Source organism: Colobus angolensis, unplaced genomic scaffold, assembly GCF_000951035.1.
Source record: "Colobus angolensis palliatus isolate OR3802 unplaced genomic scaffold, Cang.pa_1.0 Scaffold240, whole genome shotgun sequence".
Lineage (NCBI taxonomy): Eukaryota > Metazoa > Chordata > Mammalia > Primates > Cercopithecidae > Colobus > Colobus angolensis.
Window position 1 is genome coordinate 2100496 of NW_012115600.1, and position 16210 is coordinate 2116705.

Below are 16210 nucleotides of genomic sequence, written 5' to 3' on the forward strand. Positions count from 1 at the left end.
TGTACCCTTGTGGTGGCTTTAAAACAACACAGCTCTCTGGGTTCAATGGCTTTGAAGATCCCTTCTTCACAAATCCAGAAACGTTAGTCCTGGCAGGTTGAATGGCCACAGAGCCAAGGTTGTTCAGATCCTCCACCACAAAACACTTTGGTCCTCCGGGTGAAAACTCAGCTGTGCTCATCTGTATTCCGCTGGGTGTAGGTTAGCCGAGGATACATGAGCACCCCCAGGTAAGGATAGTCACTTGAATCTAGAAAGCACTGGTTTCTCATAACCAGAAGGGAGAATGGGACTTCTTTGGAACACAGTCGTCAACCAAGGGCCTAACGTGCTGTCCAAACAGGGATTACCGGCCCAGAAGTCCGATTCCTGCCACGTTACTGTCCTACTCCAACAAACAGGGTCCCTAGAAGGTGGAGCACTTGGTTCCTCCCCTGGGAAGCAGGGTTCCCATTGCTGGGTGAAGGCGGAGAGACCAGGGTCCCCTTGGGTGGGACTCTGGTTTCTGAGAGCTCACTCACCTGACTGGGAGGCAGCGAGGGTAGAAGGAAGGAGGTAGACTGGGGATGAGCCAAGCAGAATGGTAAGTGCTCTCAGTCACTCTGGGCTTAGGGGCCACAGGTGGGAGATGCCCAGGGGTCTCCTGAAGCCTGCATAGATGGAGAATTCTACCAGCCACCATGTAGAGAGCACCAAGAACACAGCGGGCTCCGTGCTACACACGTCGGAGATCCCCTAGAACCCTCACCACACCCAGGCGAAGCTGCAGATGAGGAAGCTGAGGCAGAGAAGGAAGGTGTCTTCCCCAAGATCACGAAACCAGTGACCAGCAGAGGTGGGATTTGAACCCCGGTCTGTCTGACACTAAAACCTTATAGTGCCATGACTTCAAAGACCAGGATTTGAGGACAGCCACCCTTCCCTTCCCATCCAAAACCCTCAGCCAACTGGAGTTTTATCTGGGCCTCATCTAGAGGATCCGTGAATCAGGAGGCTGAGCCCTGGGATGGGGGAGTTCAGTGGCTGCTGGGAAAAGCATGAGGTATAGCAGGTGTGCCTCCAGTGGTCTCAAGTTCCAGAGGGCCCCTTGGTGGTGTCCACCCTTGATGTCCACAGTGACCTGAGCTCACCTGTTTCATGTTGTCCGGGGATAATTTTTCCCCCTGGCCTGTCACCCCAGGGACAATGGGGGTGATGACACCCCACAAACCTATGACCTCAGGCCACCCTGTGTCCACTCCTCTTGTAGCTCAGCCTAAAGCGGGTGGGTCACAGGAGGGAGGGGCATCTTATGGCTCAGCCTAACGGGGAAACAGCCGCTAGGTGGGCTTCCCGGAAGTGCAATGCCCCTCCGCCACCTAGGAAAGGTACGGAGGCTTTCGAGTTTCTTGGGAAGCCCAGTAGTCCTCACAAAGGCAGCAGGATCAGATTCGGTTGGAAGCCACGGGATAGCTCACCTGGCCATGTAATACCCCAGTGTCCGGCCCCTCTCCTCGGTCCTCTGGGTGCTCTCAGCCCCCCAGCTGCCTGAATCGCTGTCCTCAGTTTCTGATTCCCTTGACTCCTTTTCCTCCTCTTCCTCCTCTTCCTCCTCAAGGCTGCTTTCCCAGCAGAAGGTCAGTGTCCGAAGAGAAACTGGGGGCCCCCCAGGGACCAGATTTGACTCTGGTGGTAAGGTGGCCCAGGAGGAGAGGTCATCTTTTGGGAGCCCTTCCAGGAAACCCGAGTCCGTGGAGAATTCAGGTGGTGGGAGAGGTTCTTGGTGCCCGTCCCCACTCGGCCCTCGGCCTGGCCCCTTCTCAGCCAAATAGCCAGAGGATCCAGCCCTGTCCCAGGAGGAGTCCACGGTGCTGGCCCAGCTTTTGTCTGAAGAATCCCAAGCAGAGGAGCCTTCGTCTGGGAGCAGAGGAGCCCTGGGCCTCCCTGCGTCCACTCCACCAATCTCCGAGTGTCCTGGAACCTGGTGCTCTTGCCCCAGGAAAGAAGGTGGCTCAATGTAGGGCTGGAAGCTGACGCCATCTTCTGTGTCCTCCTCCTCCTCCTCCTCGTCCTCGTCTTCTGCAAGGTCCTTCTTCTGTCCTGCCTGTTGGGTGGCTGGGGCCCTGGCTCTGGGCATCGGCCTGACCCCTCTGGTCAGTTCCTTTTGGGGAGGACAGAGGAGCAAGTCGTTCAGGGACTCTGGTCTGCTGGGCTGAAAGGTTGCCACAGGGTATGTGTGTCCAGAAAAGTCCTAATTTGAGTAGGGGAGAGAAGAGCAGAAAATTTAGGCTTTCCTGAAGCACAATTATCTCCATCTGAATTCCCCTAGAAACAGACCTGAGACAAGGCTTCAAGTGTAAGCAGTTTCTTTGGGAGGCGATCCCAGGACACAGCAGATGGGACTGGGGGAGCGGCCAGGAAGTGGGGTGTTATCAAGCGACTGACCACTAAGGCTACTGGCACTTAATCCTGCTGGGAACTCAGGGAGCCACTGGGGCACACGCACCTCGGAGCGATCCCAGGAGGGGGATGCTCCTGGGCTCTTTACCCACAGTCACTGTTGAGGAATGGAATTGCTGGTGGCCCTGACACTTGCAGGCTGCCACATGCAGGGGCAGTGTGGGCTCCAGAGGCCAGAGAAAGCCCACTGGGTGCAGGCACTGCGAGTTGCAAGTCCAGCTGGTGTGCTCTTAACAGGAAGGCTGAGGGTACGGGGCAGCGCACAGACATGTCTACCCGAGGCTGTCACTCTGACAGTTAGTGGGATTCTCCCACAGATCCTGGAGCCAGGAAATTTGGAAATGCTCCCTTTGCCACCCTGCCATGATGCAGGGACACTCAGAACCCATCCTCAAAGCCCCCATGCCCATCGGAGCCTTGCCTATGCCCAAGCTGCCCCTGCCAGCCCTCATCTGAACAGGGCCAACCCATATCACCTCCTGGGCTTCCCCTGCCCAAGCTGTCCCCTAGATTCTAAGGGAGAGACCCAGCAGACCAGGGAAGAAACTCCAGGGTCAGCCAGGGCACAGCTCATCCTGGGTTAAAGTGTGAACTAAAAATTGGGACTCTTTTAAGATGTCCCCTTTGGTGCCTCCTCTCCTCCTCCCCTTCTGGGTATCTCTCCTGAGGTCCAAGGCCGGGGGCTCTGCTCCCAGCAGCTGACACATCCTTAGCAGAGGTGAAGTTATTTATCTCAAAGGAACTTAAGGCACTCCTCCCTCCCGGGCCTATTTGCCATTTTATTCAGGACTAAATGAATGCATTACTAAAGGTGGAAATTCAGACACAAAGATAGATGTTTTGGTCCAAGAGTCTGGACCATCTTGATATTCTATCTGAACAACTCATAGCTCCAGCCCCACTCCCTTACTCTCAACCCCTCCCCACCTGCCGCATACCCCCAGATTTGCTATACCAGGGCCCGTGGCATCTTTGCCCGCTGAAACCAGGGGTTCCCCATGAGGCTTTTCCAGATCACACCCCCTGCGGCAATTACTAACAGCAGTATCAGAAGTGATGGCAGCACCAGGAAAGCCCAGTTGGCTTCTAAGGAAGGAAAAATAACAATGAGAGAAACAACAGTGGCTCTTGTCTACAACTGCACCTGTGCTGAGTGCTTCCCATACATTACCCTATTTCATGCTCACAAGAATAAACCTATCCTGCAGACTGTGCAAACCAAGGTTTGGGGCATTATGTAAGCTGCCCAAAGACACACAATGAGTGTGGTTTTAATCCCGGCGAGTCTATCTCTAGGCCCATACTCTTAACCACTGTGTCACAAAGCTCCCAAGGCCCAGAGGGAAAGTTCCCCCTTCTGCACCACTTGGTACCCACCTGGAACCTCCAGCAGGAAGCATGTGGGCTTAGAGAACTCGCTGTATTTCGGGACACTGAAGGTGTAGATAGTTCTGGCACTGAGGCAGTGGCGTTCGCTGGCAGCTGGCTGGAGGGTGATCCGGACAGGCTGGCCGTGGGGAGTGACTGGAAATAGGGTCTGTTTGGAAAAGAAGCAGAGAGTGGCAGAGCTGCTGTGGGGACTGGTTTCACACAACCAGGACAGAGTGGGGTTGGCAGACATGGTAGGGTGTTTTTTTTTTTTTTTTTTTCTGTAGGGGATAGGGTCTGGCTCTGTTACCCAGGCCAAAGTGCAGTGGTGTGATCACAGCTCACTGCAGCCTCAAACTCCTGGGCTCAAGCAATCCTCCTCCTTCAGCTCTCCAAGTAGCTAGGCACTACAGATTCACAACCACCATACCTGGGTAATTCTTTAAAATTATTTTTTGTACAGACAAAGTCTTACTGTTGCCCAGGCTGGTCTTGAACTCCCAGCCTCAAGTGATCCTCCCTCCTTGCCTGAACCTTCTATTCTTTTCCTGCATTAAAGTTTAAGCATTGAGGAAGCACTTCCCAACACTACCTGAGTTCTTTTCATCTGAATCTCGATGTAGGGATAGCCACGGTTCAAAAGTAGCCTGCCACTTGGGGTCCTCCTGGTGTTACACCCCCATTAAGGTCCCTACTTTGAGAAGCAGATTCTTCAGGCTTTCCATCTTGGGGTCTCCCAGTCTATCAGCAGTGAAGGAAACCTCTACAGATGTCTGTCTGGTATGGAAGGCACAGGCCACGTGTGATTACTGAGTATGTGAAATGCATCTGGTCCACACTGACAGGTGTTCCAAGTACAAAACACACATCAGATTTTAAAGAAGTAGAGAAAAAGAATGTAAAAGATCTCAATCACTTTGATCAGAATTGCTCATTGAAATGATACCATTCAATTGGATGAAGTAAAATCTGTTATTAAAATTCGATTTACCTGTCTCTTTTCACTTAACATGGAACACTTAAAACTGCACATGTGGCTTGCGTTATGTTTCTTTCTATTGGGCAGTGCTGGTCTAGAATATTTGTGAGGTTCTTCAAGGCAGAAACCACACTGGATTCAGATCTATAATCCCCGGAACCCAGAGTATGCAAAAGATCGGGAGTGTAAATGTTGCTTTAGTGGAAGCAAGAACAATCAAGAACAGGGGCCCAGGGACCAAGTCTGGCTGGCCAGTTGTTTATGTAAAAAGTTTTATTTTTTGTTTTTTTGAGACAAGGTCTCACTCTATTGCCCAGACTGAAGTGCAGTGGCGCGATCAGGGCTCACTGTAGCCTTGCTTCCTTAGCTCAAGCGATCCTCCTGCCTCAGCATCCCGAGTAGCTGGGACCACAAGCATGCGTCACCACACCCAGCTTTGTTGTTGTTTTTTTTTTTTGTTTTTTTTTTTGTAGAGACAGTGTTTCACCATGTTCCCCAGGCTGGTCTTGAACTCTCTAGGCTAAGGTAATCCTCCCACCTCGGCCTCCCAAAGTGCTGAGATTACAGGCCTAAGCCACCACACCTAGCCTGTAAACAGTTTTACTGGAACCCAGCGATGCCCATTCATTTACATATAGGCTGCAGCTCCTTTTGTGCTGCAACTGCAGTGTTGAGTAGTCCTAAGGCCCACGAAGCCGAACATATCCACTATCTGGCTTTCTTCAGGAAAGTTTGCCAGCCCTCGCCATAAATAAATGCAGCTATACACACATGCCTACACAGAAAACAAATCTGAAATTGGATAGACACCAGAGTGATGTGTGGTCATCTCTGGGTACTTTTGGTTTGCTTCTTAGAGCTTATCTGTATTTTTCAGTTTTTCTGTCCTGAATCTGTTGACTTGGCAAGCAGGCCTCTTGTAGGTCATCATACTTTGGCCAGATTTTATCAGGGCTGACTGCCAGAAGTCAGGGGTGTTCAGGGAAGGCTTCCTGGAGGAGGTGTGCAGGAGCAGGCTGGGAGGGTGAGAAGAACCTGAGTAAGAAGGAGTGGAGGAGCAGGCCTAGCCTGGGGGCAGGAAAGGAGCTTCCCACCTTGTTTCCGGCCCCCTCCTTCCAGAATGCCACCTCATACTTCAGATCCAGTGGGGGCATGCAGGGGGGCAGCTGGTACGTGGCATTGGCACTTAGGATCTCCTCCGTCTGGGTGAGCACCAGGACAGGTGGGGCCGGCTCCACTGTAGAAACAGAGCAGGACCTGTCAGTAATCCCGACGGGCCACACAGCCTCCATCCCTCAAGACCAGAGAGCTCTCTTGGAAATGGAAAAGCAACTAGCATGTTTCAAACACTTCTTGTGCACCTAGAACCTTATAATCTGTTATTTCAGCCTTGTACTGACCCTGGGAGGGAGATACCACTATTCTCATTTCATAGAGGGGAAAACAGGCTTAGAGATGAGAGGTGACCCAGGCAAGCTCTCTGCTGACCTGCCTTCTCTCATGCCATCCCGTCTGCCTGGGACGGGATGTCCCACATGTCACTGGCCTGGCAGATCCTGCCCATGTGGATTCATTTCCTATCGCTGCCATAACAAATGACCACACACACAGTGGCTTAAAAATAATACAAACTTATTGTCTCACAGTTATCTAGGTCAGAAGTCCAGGTGGGCTCAGCTGGTTCCTCCGCTCTGGGTCTCACATCTGGAACCACTAGGGATGAAGACACTTCCAAGCCCCCTTGGGTTGTCAGCAAAACTTAGTTCTTTGTGGCTGTAGGGCTGTGGTCCCTGTTTCCTGGCCGGTTGTTAGTGGGAGCCTTTCAGCTCTGGAAGGCACCCACATTTTTCATCACGTTACCACTCCATCGTCAAACCAGAAACGGCACCATGGAATCCTGTTTATGCTTCCAATCTCTCTGACTTCCCCTTCTGCCGCTTCTCTTCTGCCTCCAGCTGGAGAAAGTTTTAAAGGCTCATGGGATTAGATTGGGCCCATCTGGATTATCCAGGATAACCTCACTATTTGAAGATCTATGTCTCAGTCCATTCTGTGTTGTTATTACAGAATATCACAGGCTGGGTAATTTATAATGAACAGAAATGTATTTGGCTCATGTTTCTGGAGACTTGGAAGTCAAAGAGCATGGCACTGGCATCTGGCGAGGGCCTTTGTGCTGTGTTATCCCATGGTGGAAGGTGGAAAGGCAAGAGAGGGTGAGAGTGAGCCAGCAAGAGAGGGCAGAACTCACTTTTCTTTTCTTTTTTTCTTTTCTTCTTCTTCTTCTTTTTTTTTCTTTTTTTTGAGACAGAGTCTTGCTCTGTCATCCAGACTGCTGGAGTACAATGGGGTGATCTCAGCTCACTGCAACCTCCGCCTCCTGGATTCATGCAATCCTTCTGCTTCAGCCTCCTGAGCAGCTGGGGACAGGCGCCTGCCACCACTCCCAGATACGTTTTTGTATTTTTTAGTAGAGACAGAGTTTCACCATGTTGGCCAGGCTGGTCTCAAACAACTGACTTCAAGTGACCCACCAGCCTTGGCCCCCCAAAGTGCTGAGTGGCATAAGCCACTGCCCCTGGCCAGAACTCACTTTTTAACAATCCATTCTTGATAAACACACTCCAGAAAGACTGACATTAATCTGTTCATGGGGGCAGAGTTATTAAGGACTAAATCACCTTTTAACAGGGCCACTTCTTAATGCAATCACAATGATGATGAAATGTCAATAGGAGTTTTAGAGGGGACATTCAAACCATAGCAGTCTATAACTTTAATTAAGATTCCTACTGCCGGCTGGGCGCGGTGGCTCACGCCTGTAATCCCAGCACTTTGGGAGGCTGAGGTGGATGGATCACAAGGTCAGGAGATCGAGACCATCCTGGCTAACACGGTGAAAGCCCGTCTCTACTAAAAATACAAAACAATTAGCCGGGCGTGGTGGTGGGCACCTGTAGTCCCAGCTACTTGGGAGGCTGAGGCAGGAGAATGGCGTGAACCCAGGAGGCGGAGCTTGCAGTGAGCCGAGATCTGGCCACTGCACTCCAGCCTGGGTGACAGAGCAAGATTCTGTCTCAAAAAAATAAAAATAAAAAAGATTCTTACTGCCGGGCAATACTGACATCTAACACATTCTCAGCTTCTGGGGATTAGGGCAGAGCACCTTTAGAGGATCATTCTGCCTACCATGGTCTTCCCTCTGTCCCCCACCCAAAATCCACATCTCTTTCTTTCTTTTTTTTTTTTTGAGATGGAGTTTCACTCTTGTTGCCCAGGCTGGAGTGCAATGGCATGAACTCAGTTCACTGCAACCTCCGCCTCCCGGGTTCAAGCAATTCTCCTGCCTCAGCCTCCCGAGTAGCTGGGATTACAGGCATGTGACACCACGCCTGGCCTGGCTAATTTTGTATTTTTAGTAGCGATGGGGTTTCTCCATGTTGGTCAGGCTGGTTTTGAACTTCCAACCTCAGCTGATCTGCCTGCCTCGGCCTCCCAAAGTGCTGGGATTACAGGCGTGAGCCACCATACCTGGCCCACATCTCTTTCAAATGCAAAATCCATTCACTCCATCCCAATGTCCCCCAATGTCTCATCTCATTACAGCATCAACTCAAATTCCCAAATCAATAGTATCTAAATCAGAGTCAAATAGACTCTGGGCATAGTCCAGTCAGTACAACTCCTGGGACACAGTTTCTCTTCATCTGTAGGCCAGAAAAACTAAAGTTATCTGTTCCCAACATAAAATGTGGGACAGGCACAGGATAACAGTTGCAGACAATCTGGCTTAAGTATGGTGAAATGGAAGGGACAATGGGGTCATGGTCCAACACAGTTTGAAAATCCAGCCAAGAAAACTCCATTAGGTTTCAAGGCTTGGGAAGAGTTCTCTTTCACTCTTAGCACTGCCCTTTGAGCTTCTGGTTTCACCATCTGAGTCATCCTTCCTTTTCACTAAAGGTAGCAGGTGTTTGCAGCTAAGTAGTTTTACCAGTCTGCATCTCACCAGTAGAAACTGGAGAGTCCAACAACCTTCTTTGATTTCATATGCTCTGTGTTCCATTTAGCCCAAGATAACAGTGTTTCTGTGGATGTAAAGTTCTCAGGAACTTTATGGATCTCCTATGGATGTCATGGGGGAATCCACTGCATTATTAGATAAAAGCCAGGTGCATAAGTCTTTTTTTCAGATAAGCCCTTCTCTAGTTTTGGCTCCAGCTGAGATGGCTGAGGGACAATGCTCTTCAGCTTCCTAGAAGTCCCCTGATTTGATTGAAGGGGACTGTGAGTTATAATCTTAATCTCCTCAAAAAGCCTTTTGAGCGACTGAGTACTTTGATCTTTTATCTTCCTGAAGTTTGGTACAATCACATACTTGTCTGTTTCTCTATGTCACACTTTTCGCAGCAATCTCTTTTTTTTTTTTTTTTTTGTTGAGATGGAGTCTTGCTCTGTCACCCAGGCTGGAGTGCAGTGGACTGATCTTGGCTCACTGCAACCTCCGCCTCTTGGGTTCAAGTGATCCTCCCACCTCAGCCTCCTGAGTAGCTGGGATTACAGGTGCCCACCACCACACCCAGCTAATTTTTGTATTTTTAGTAGAGATGAAGTTTCCCCACATTGGCTAGGCTGGTCTCAAACTCCTGACCTCAGGTGATCTGCTCACCTCGGACTGATTACAGGCATGAGCCACTGTGCCCAGCCACAATCTCTTAATTTTATTGTTTTTTGCATAGGTTGAGAACTTCCCAAATCATCAAGTCCTGGTTCCTTTCTGTTTAAGTTCTTCCTTCATTTTCTCTCTTGCCTCTTGCATGTTACTATAAGTGGCAGGAAGAAACCAGGCCGTGCCTTCCACATTTTATTTGGAAACCTCCTCTGATAAGCATTCAAATTCATCATTTACAAGATCTGCTTCCCACAAGACTGCAGGACACAATTCTGCTAAGCTTTCTGCCAGTATGCAACAAGGCTCTCTCTCTCTCGAGTTTTCAATAACGCGTTCCTTACCTTGTGAAGCAGTGCCTTGAGTGTCAGTGTGTCTACTAACAGGCTGTTCATGATGATTGAGGTATTCTTGGAGGGGATTTAGCTTTTTTTAAAAATGCAGCTTGTTTCTTTCTGCACTCTGATTCTTTAACTTCCACATTCCTACTGACAGTCTGTTGAGGGCCCTCTAGGCTTGCCCAATGGCTTGAAGATGGAGAGGGCAATGTGACAAGGAATACGTCAGCCAGAGAAAACTAAATACAACACCTTTCAAGTTCTAACTAAAATGCCACTTCTTCCATGTAGCCTTCCTTGATTCCCAGCCAGCAGGGATCTCTGACCACACTAGTCACCTTTGCCCTGTGTTTGTAGTCAAGGTAAACACGTGGCTTCTTCATGATGCCATTACATGTTTAGGAAACATCCATTGGATACTGACTAGGTATCAAGCTTTGGGAAGGGAGCTGAGGGGAATGGGGAGACGAGGCCTCCTTGTATCCTGACCTCCAGGAGCTGAAAGCTTTGGGGTAAATGAAATATGCAAACTACCAAAAGAAAGTGATCAGGGCCACAGCTGAGGCAGGAAAACTGTGGAGGCAGTGTAAAGGCAGGAAGGGTCACCCTGGCTTGGGATGTGGGGCTGAAGAATCAGGAGAAATTCAGGGAGGACGTGAAAATTAATGAAAACATTTTAAATCTCTTTGTGTCTTTCCCTTTATTCTTCTAATGTCTTATTCCTACCCTTCCAGTGATTATTGTGGTTTGTCTACCATTCTTTTAGCCAGACAGCCTTCCTGTCTGCCTTGTTATCCCTCCTTTCCTTCTCATCCATCCATCCATCCATCCATCCATCTATCCATCCTTCCCAACCACCCTTCCTTTCTTCTCAATCATCCTTTCTAACCAATATTTTTTCCTTCCTATGCCTCTTTTCTTATTATTCATTTATACTTCCCATCTTTTATCTCGCCAGTCAGCCTTCTAACCTACTCATCCATTCTTCTCATCCATCCATTCATCTTTTCTCTTCTACCTTTCTACACATCCTTCCTTCTTGTCTCTCCTTCCTTCCTTCCTCACTTCTCCTTTGCCCCAGCCCTTCCTTCCCTGCTTGGATGTCCCGCTTTTCTACTATACTATCTACCCACCCGTCTCATCCACCCGTCTGCCTTTTCTTCTGCCTTCTGTGATGGTTAAATTTTTTCTTTCTTTAAGGCAGGGTGTTGCTCTGTCATCTAGACTGAAGTGCAATGGAACAATCATGGCTCACTGCAGCCCTGACCTCCTGGGCTCAAGTCATCCTCCCACCTTGGCCTCCCAAATAGCTGGGACCACAGGTGCACACCACCATACTCAGCGAATTTAATTATTTATTTATTTATTTATTTATTTATTTATTTTGTAGAGATGAGGTCTCCCTATGTTGCCCAGGCTGGTCTTTAACTCCTGGGCTCAAGGGATCTGCCTACCTCATCCTCAAGGGATCTTCCCACCTTGGCCTCCCAAAGTGATGCGATTACAGGTGTGAGCCACAGTGCTTGGCCTGTGATGGTTAATTTTATGTGTCAATTTAACTGCACTAAGGGATATCCAGGTAGATAGTAAAACATTATTTCTGGGCCCATCTGTGAGGATTTTTCCAGAAGAGATTAACATTTTAATCAGTAGATTTGGTGAAGATCTGTCCTCACCAGTGTGGGCAGGTATCATCCAATCCCCTGATGGCCCAAAGAGAACAAAAAAAGGAGGAGGAATGGCACATTTACGCACTCTCTTCCTGAGCTAGCACATCAGCTTCTCCTGTCCTTGGACATCGGAGCTTCCTGTCCTCAGGCATTTGGACTCTGGGACTTATACCAGTGGCCCCTCTGATTGTTGGGCCTGTGGCCTTGGACTGGGGGTTACACAAGTGCTCCCCTGGTCTTGAGTCTTCAGACTCAGATGGAATCACACCACAAGCTTTCTTGGTTGTCCAGCACATGACCGCATATTGGGGGATGTTTTTGTGTCTGTAATTGCATGAGCCAATTCCCAAAATAAATCTCCTCTTATTATAATTTTTTTTTTTTTGAGACAAAGTCTTGCTCTGTCACCCAGGCTGGAGTACAGTGGCATGATCTCAGCTCACTGCAACCTCTGCCTCCCAGGTTCAAGTGATTCTCCTGCCTCAGCCTCCTGAGTAGCTGGGACTACAGGTGTGTGCCACCACACCTGGGTAATTTTTGTATTTTTAGTAGAGATGGGGTTTCACCGTGCTGGCCAGGCTGGTCTTGATCTCCTGACCTCAAATGATCCATCTGCCTCAGCCTCCCAAAGTGCTCTGATTACAGGTGTGAGCCACCATGGCTGGCCTCCTCTTATTGTATCTGTATAAATCCTATTGGTTCGGTTTCTCTGGAGAACCTTGACTAACATACTTCCTATCCTCCATCTCTCCATCCACCCATATTTTCTTCCTAATAGGCATCCATCCTTCCATCCAACCTCCTTCCTTCCCATTTTTCCATCGCTTCCTCCTCCATCCTCCCTTTCTTCTTGCCCATCTATCCTTCCCTCCTTTTATCCATCCACCAAGCCAGCTTCTTCCCACATGAATCATCTCTTCTTCCTTCTCTACCATCTTTTCCTGCTGCCCTGTAATCAGTCCGTCCCTCTTCTCTCTTAAAGCCTTATTTTGTCCTTGAACATTGTGAGAAGCCTGGGCAGCAAGTTACAGCTCTCAGCTCTCTGAGGACACTGTCAGGGCATTTATCCTCCGCTTGTTACCCGGCCCTGCCCAAGGTCAGAAAGCTCCAGTTCATATCTATGTCCACCGGTTACTAGCAGTGTCAAGTTTCTTAGCGTCTGTGAGTCTTGGGTTGATGGAAATGAACCTCACAAGTTTGCTGTGAAGATTAAAAATAGACTGAAAAAAAGGGTGCCCTCCTCATCCAATGTCAATTGGTGATTTCTGCCAGTAAGCATGAGACATTTTTTTTCCATCATCTTTACCGCCCCCCAACCCCCCACATTTCTGCAGTGTATAAAAAATACTTTTGCAAACAGAATTTGTTTTTTTGTTTGTTTGTTTATTTTTTTCTTTTGAGACGCTCCATCGCCCAAGCTGGAGTGCAGTGGCGTGATCTTGACTCACTGCAACTTCCGCCTCCTGGGTTCAAGCAATTCTCCTGCCGCAGCCTCACGAGTAGCTGGGATTACAGGCACCCGCCACCAAGCCCGGCTAATTTTTATATATTTAGTAGAGACGGGGTTTTGCCATGTTGGCCAGGGTGGTCTCAAACTCCTGACCTCAGGCGATCCACCTGCCTCAGCCTCCCAAAGTGCTAGGATTACAGGCATGAACCACCATGCCCGGCCCAGAATTTGTTTTAAACATTGTTTTTAAGGAGAGAGGTTGAACATAAAAAATAGGAATAAGCATATAAAGTGCCTTGTGTAGTCCATGACCGAAATGGTGCTCAACTGAAGATAATGAACATTGTTAGCTGAGGGTGCACGCTGGAGCTCCCCTAACTCCCTGACAGGCTACCAGACATGGCCCTGGGCGGTTGCTGGTCCCACGCCCCATCTCAAAGGGGCTGGCCCCAGGGAGCTGCCCTCTGCTTTGGGGAAGTGGGAGACAGATGGTCAGGAGAACAGTACCACTGAGCACAGCTCCTGGATGGGATGGAGAGCCTCCCACTCAGTCCCTTACCCACAGACCTACCTTCAAAAAGGTAATCCACGTATTTGGACTCCACCCAGGGGGACTTGGAGCTGGGAGAAACCGTCTGCACGCGCCCCTTGAACTTGTTGTACAGGTCCTGTTTCTTCAGGCACATCACAGAACACAGCAGCTCCTTGGTTCCTGCACACTCTTCCACTTTGCGCCACCGTCTGGGGGTGGGAGAGCTGGGGGAGGAGATGGGAGAGCTTGGGCCATGGATTCCGCCTCTCAGGGTCAGGGAACTTAGAGAACAGGTGATCACGCGTTCCTCCGTTTGGCTGGACTGACTTTAGGTCCATCCGTCCAGACAGGCAACCACTGGCTGAGACAGGATAAGAACAGCCTGGTCAGGAGCTCAGGTTCTGGAGCCAGATGGATGGGAGTGGGAATCCCAGCCCTGTCTCTCCCTAGCTTTGGGACCACGGGCAGGTCCCTGCTCCTAAGCCTCAGTTTCCTCATCTGTAATGCCTCCCTCACAGGGCTGTTGCGGTGGCTGCTATTCCTAGTACTAGCGGCCATTACTATATGTTTGTTCATTCAGGCGTTTATGGGTCACCTACTGCATGCCAAGGACCATGATGGGTACTCTGTGGATGTCAGAGGGGAACATGCAGGTTCATGACTCCAACCTGGAGGCTTCAGAGAGCTGCCTGGCCCTTCTATCTCTTTTGTCACGTGAGGACACAGCGTTTACCCTTCCACCATGTGAAGATGCAGTGAGAAGGCACCATCTTGGAAGCAGAGAGCGGCCCTTACCAGAACGGAGTCAGGTGCCACCTTGACCCTGAACTTCCCAGCCTCCAGAACTGTGAGAAGTAAATTGCTTTTTTTTTTTTTTTTTTTGAGACGGAGTCTTGCTCTGTCGCCCAGGCTGGAGTGGCGAGATCTCAGCTCACTGCAAGCTCCGCCTCCCAGGTTTACACCATTCTCCTGCCTCAGCCTCCCGAGTAGCTGGGACTACAGGCGCCCGCCACCTCGCCTGGCTACTTTTTTGTATTTTTTAGTAGAGACAGGGTTTCACTGTGTTAGCCAGGATGGTCTTGATCTCCTGACCTCGTGATCCACCCGTCTCGGCCTCCCAAAGCGCTGGGATTACAGGCTTGAGCCACCGCGCCCGGCTGTAAATTGCTATTATTTATTAATAGCAATTATTAGAATTACCCCATTCTAAGGTATTTTGTTAAAGCAGTACAAATGGACTAAGCCAGAGACCCAGGGAGCCTAACATTTTATTTTTATTTTATTTTATTTTTTAGTTTTTGAGATGCAGTCTTGCTTTGCTGCCCAGGCTTGAGTGCAGTGGCATGATCTTGGCTGACTGCAACCTCTGTCTCCTGGGTTCAAGTGATTCTCCTGCCTCAACTTCCCGAGTAGCTGGGATTACAGGCCAGCGTCACCACACCTGGCTAATTTTGTATTTTTAGTAGAGACAGGGTTTCGCCATGTTGGCTAGGCTGGTCTCCAACTCCTGACCTCAGGTGACCCACCCGCCTTGGCCTCCCAAAATGTTGGGATTACAGGCATGAACTACCGTGTCTGGCCTAACATGTTTTTACAAGATCACTCTGGTCAACCAGCAAGGAGGCCACAGCAGGAGTGTGAGACAGGATGATAGTTGAGGCAGTGAGAAAGGGCTGGATTCAGGATCTATTTTGGAGGTGATAATAGAACTAATGGAACTTGCTAATGGATTGGATGTAGAACGTGAGGAAAAGGAGAATCAAGGACTGCTCCTGAGTTTGGGGAGTGACCGAGGGTGAATGGAGAAGGCTGAGATGGGGGCTGGCATGAAGAACAGATTTTGAGAAAGAACCAATTCCTCTGTTTTGTTTCTTCATGGAAAATGTTATACTATGCAAATATTCACACCAAAGGAACCAGTGTAGTTGTGTTAACAGCAGAGAAAATACAGACTTCAAAGTCCAAAGCAATGCTAAAGATGAAAAGAATCATTAGATAATGATAAACGATTCCATTCACCAGGAAGACAGAAAAATTCTAGCTTATGTGTGCCTGCTAAACAGCTTCATCCTCTATAAAGCACACATAGACAAACGACAGGTAGAAAGTGAACGGCCACACTTACAACAAGAAATTTTAATACCTCTCACCCAGTAATTGATGAATAGACAAAGAAAAATAAATACATAAATAAATAAAGAACAACACAGTTATCGAGTTCATCTAATGAACATATACAGAACTAACAAACAAATTGGTTGAACCACATGTGAACTATTAACAAAATATTAACACAAAGCAATTCTTAAGAAATTTTAAAGAATAGGTATCTCATAAAGTATTTCCTCTGACTGCAAAAAATCCAGTTAAAAGTTAATAACAAAAAGAGAACTAAGGGAAGTTTGGAAATTTAAAAATATATATATATTTTGAGACAGGGTCTTGCTCTGTTGCATAGGCTGGACTGCAATGGCACAAACATAGCTCACTGCAGCCTCTACTCCTGGGCTCAGGTGATCCTCCTGCCTTAGCCTCTGAGTCACTGGGACCACAGGTACATGCCATTACACCTGGCTAATTTTCTTTTCTTTTTTGAGACAGAGTCTCACTATGTCACCCAGGCTGGAGTGCAGTGGTGCAATCTCGGCTCACTGCAGACTCCTCCTCCTGGGTTCAAGGAATTCTCCTGCCTCAGTCTCCCAAGTAGCTGGGATTATAGGCAGCTATCACCACACCTGGCTAATTTTTGTATTTTTTTTTTTTTT

At 48.8% G+C, this 16210-nt stretch overlaps 1 protein-coding gene across 1 annotated transcript in view; it reads right to left on the reverse strand.

Moving 5' to 3' along the window:
* Positions 1-1423: 1423 nt before the first annotated feature.
* Positions 1424-16210, reverse strand: part of IFNLR1 (interferon, lambda receptor 1) — a 24145-nt gene continuing 9358 nt past the window's right edge. The window contains exons 2-6 of the mRNA XM_011945612.1: positions 13485-13669; positions 5881-6023; positions 3817-3976; positions 3395-3525; positions 1424-2230 (exon numbers count right to left, since the gene is read on the reverse strand). Of these exons, the coding sequence (XP_011801002.1) occupies positions 1454-2230; positions 3395-3525; positions 3817-3976; positions 5881-6023; positions 13485-13669 (1396 nt within the window). The 3' untranslated portion in view covers positions 1424-1453. The remainder of the gene's footprint in view (positions 2231-3394; positions 3526-3816; positions 3977-5880; positions 6024-13484; positions 13670-16210) is intronic.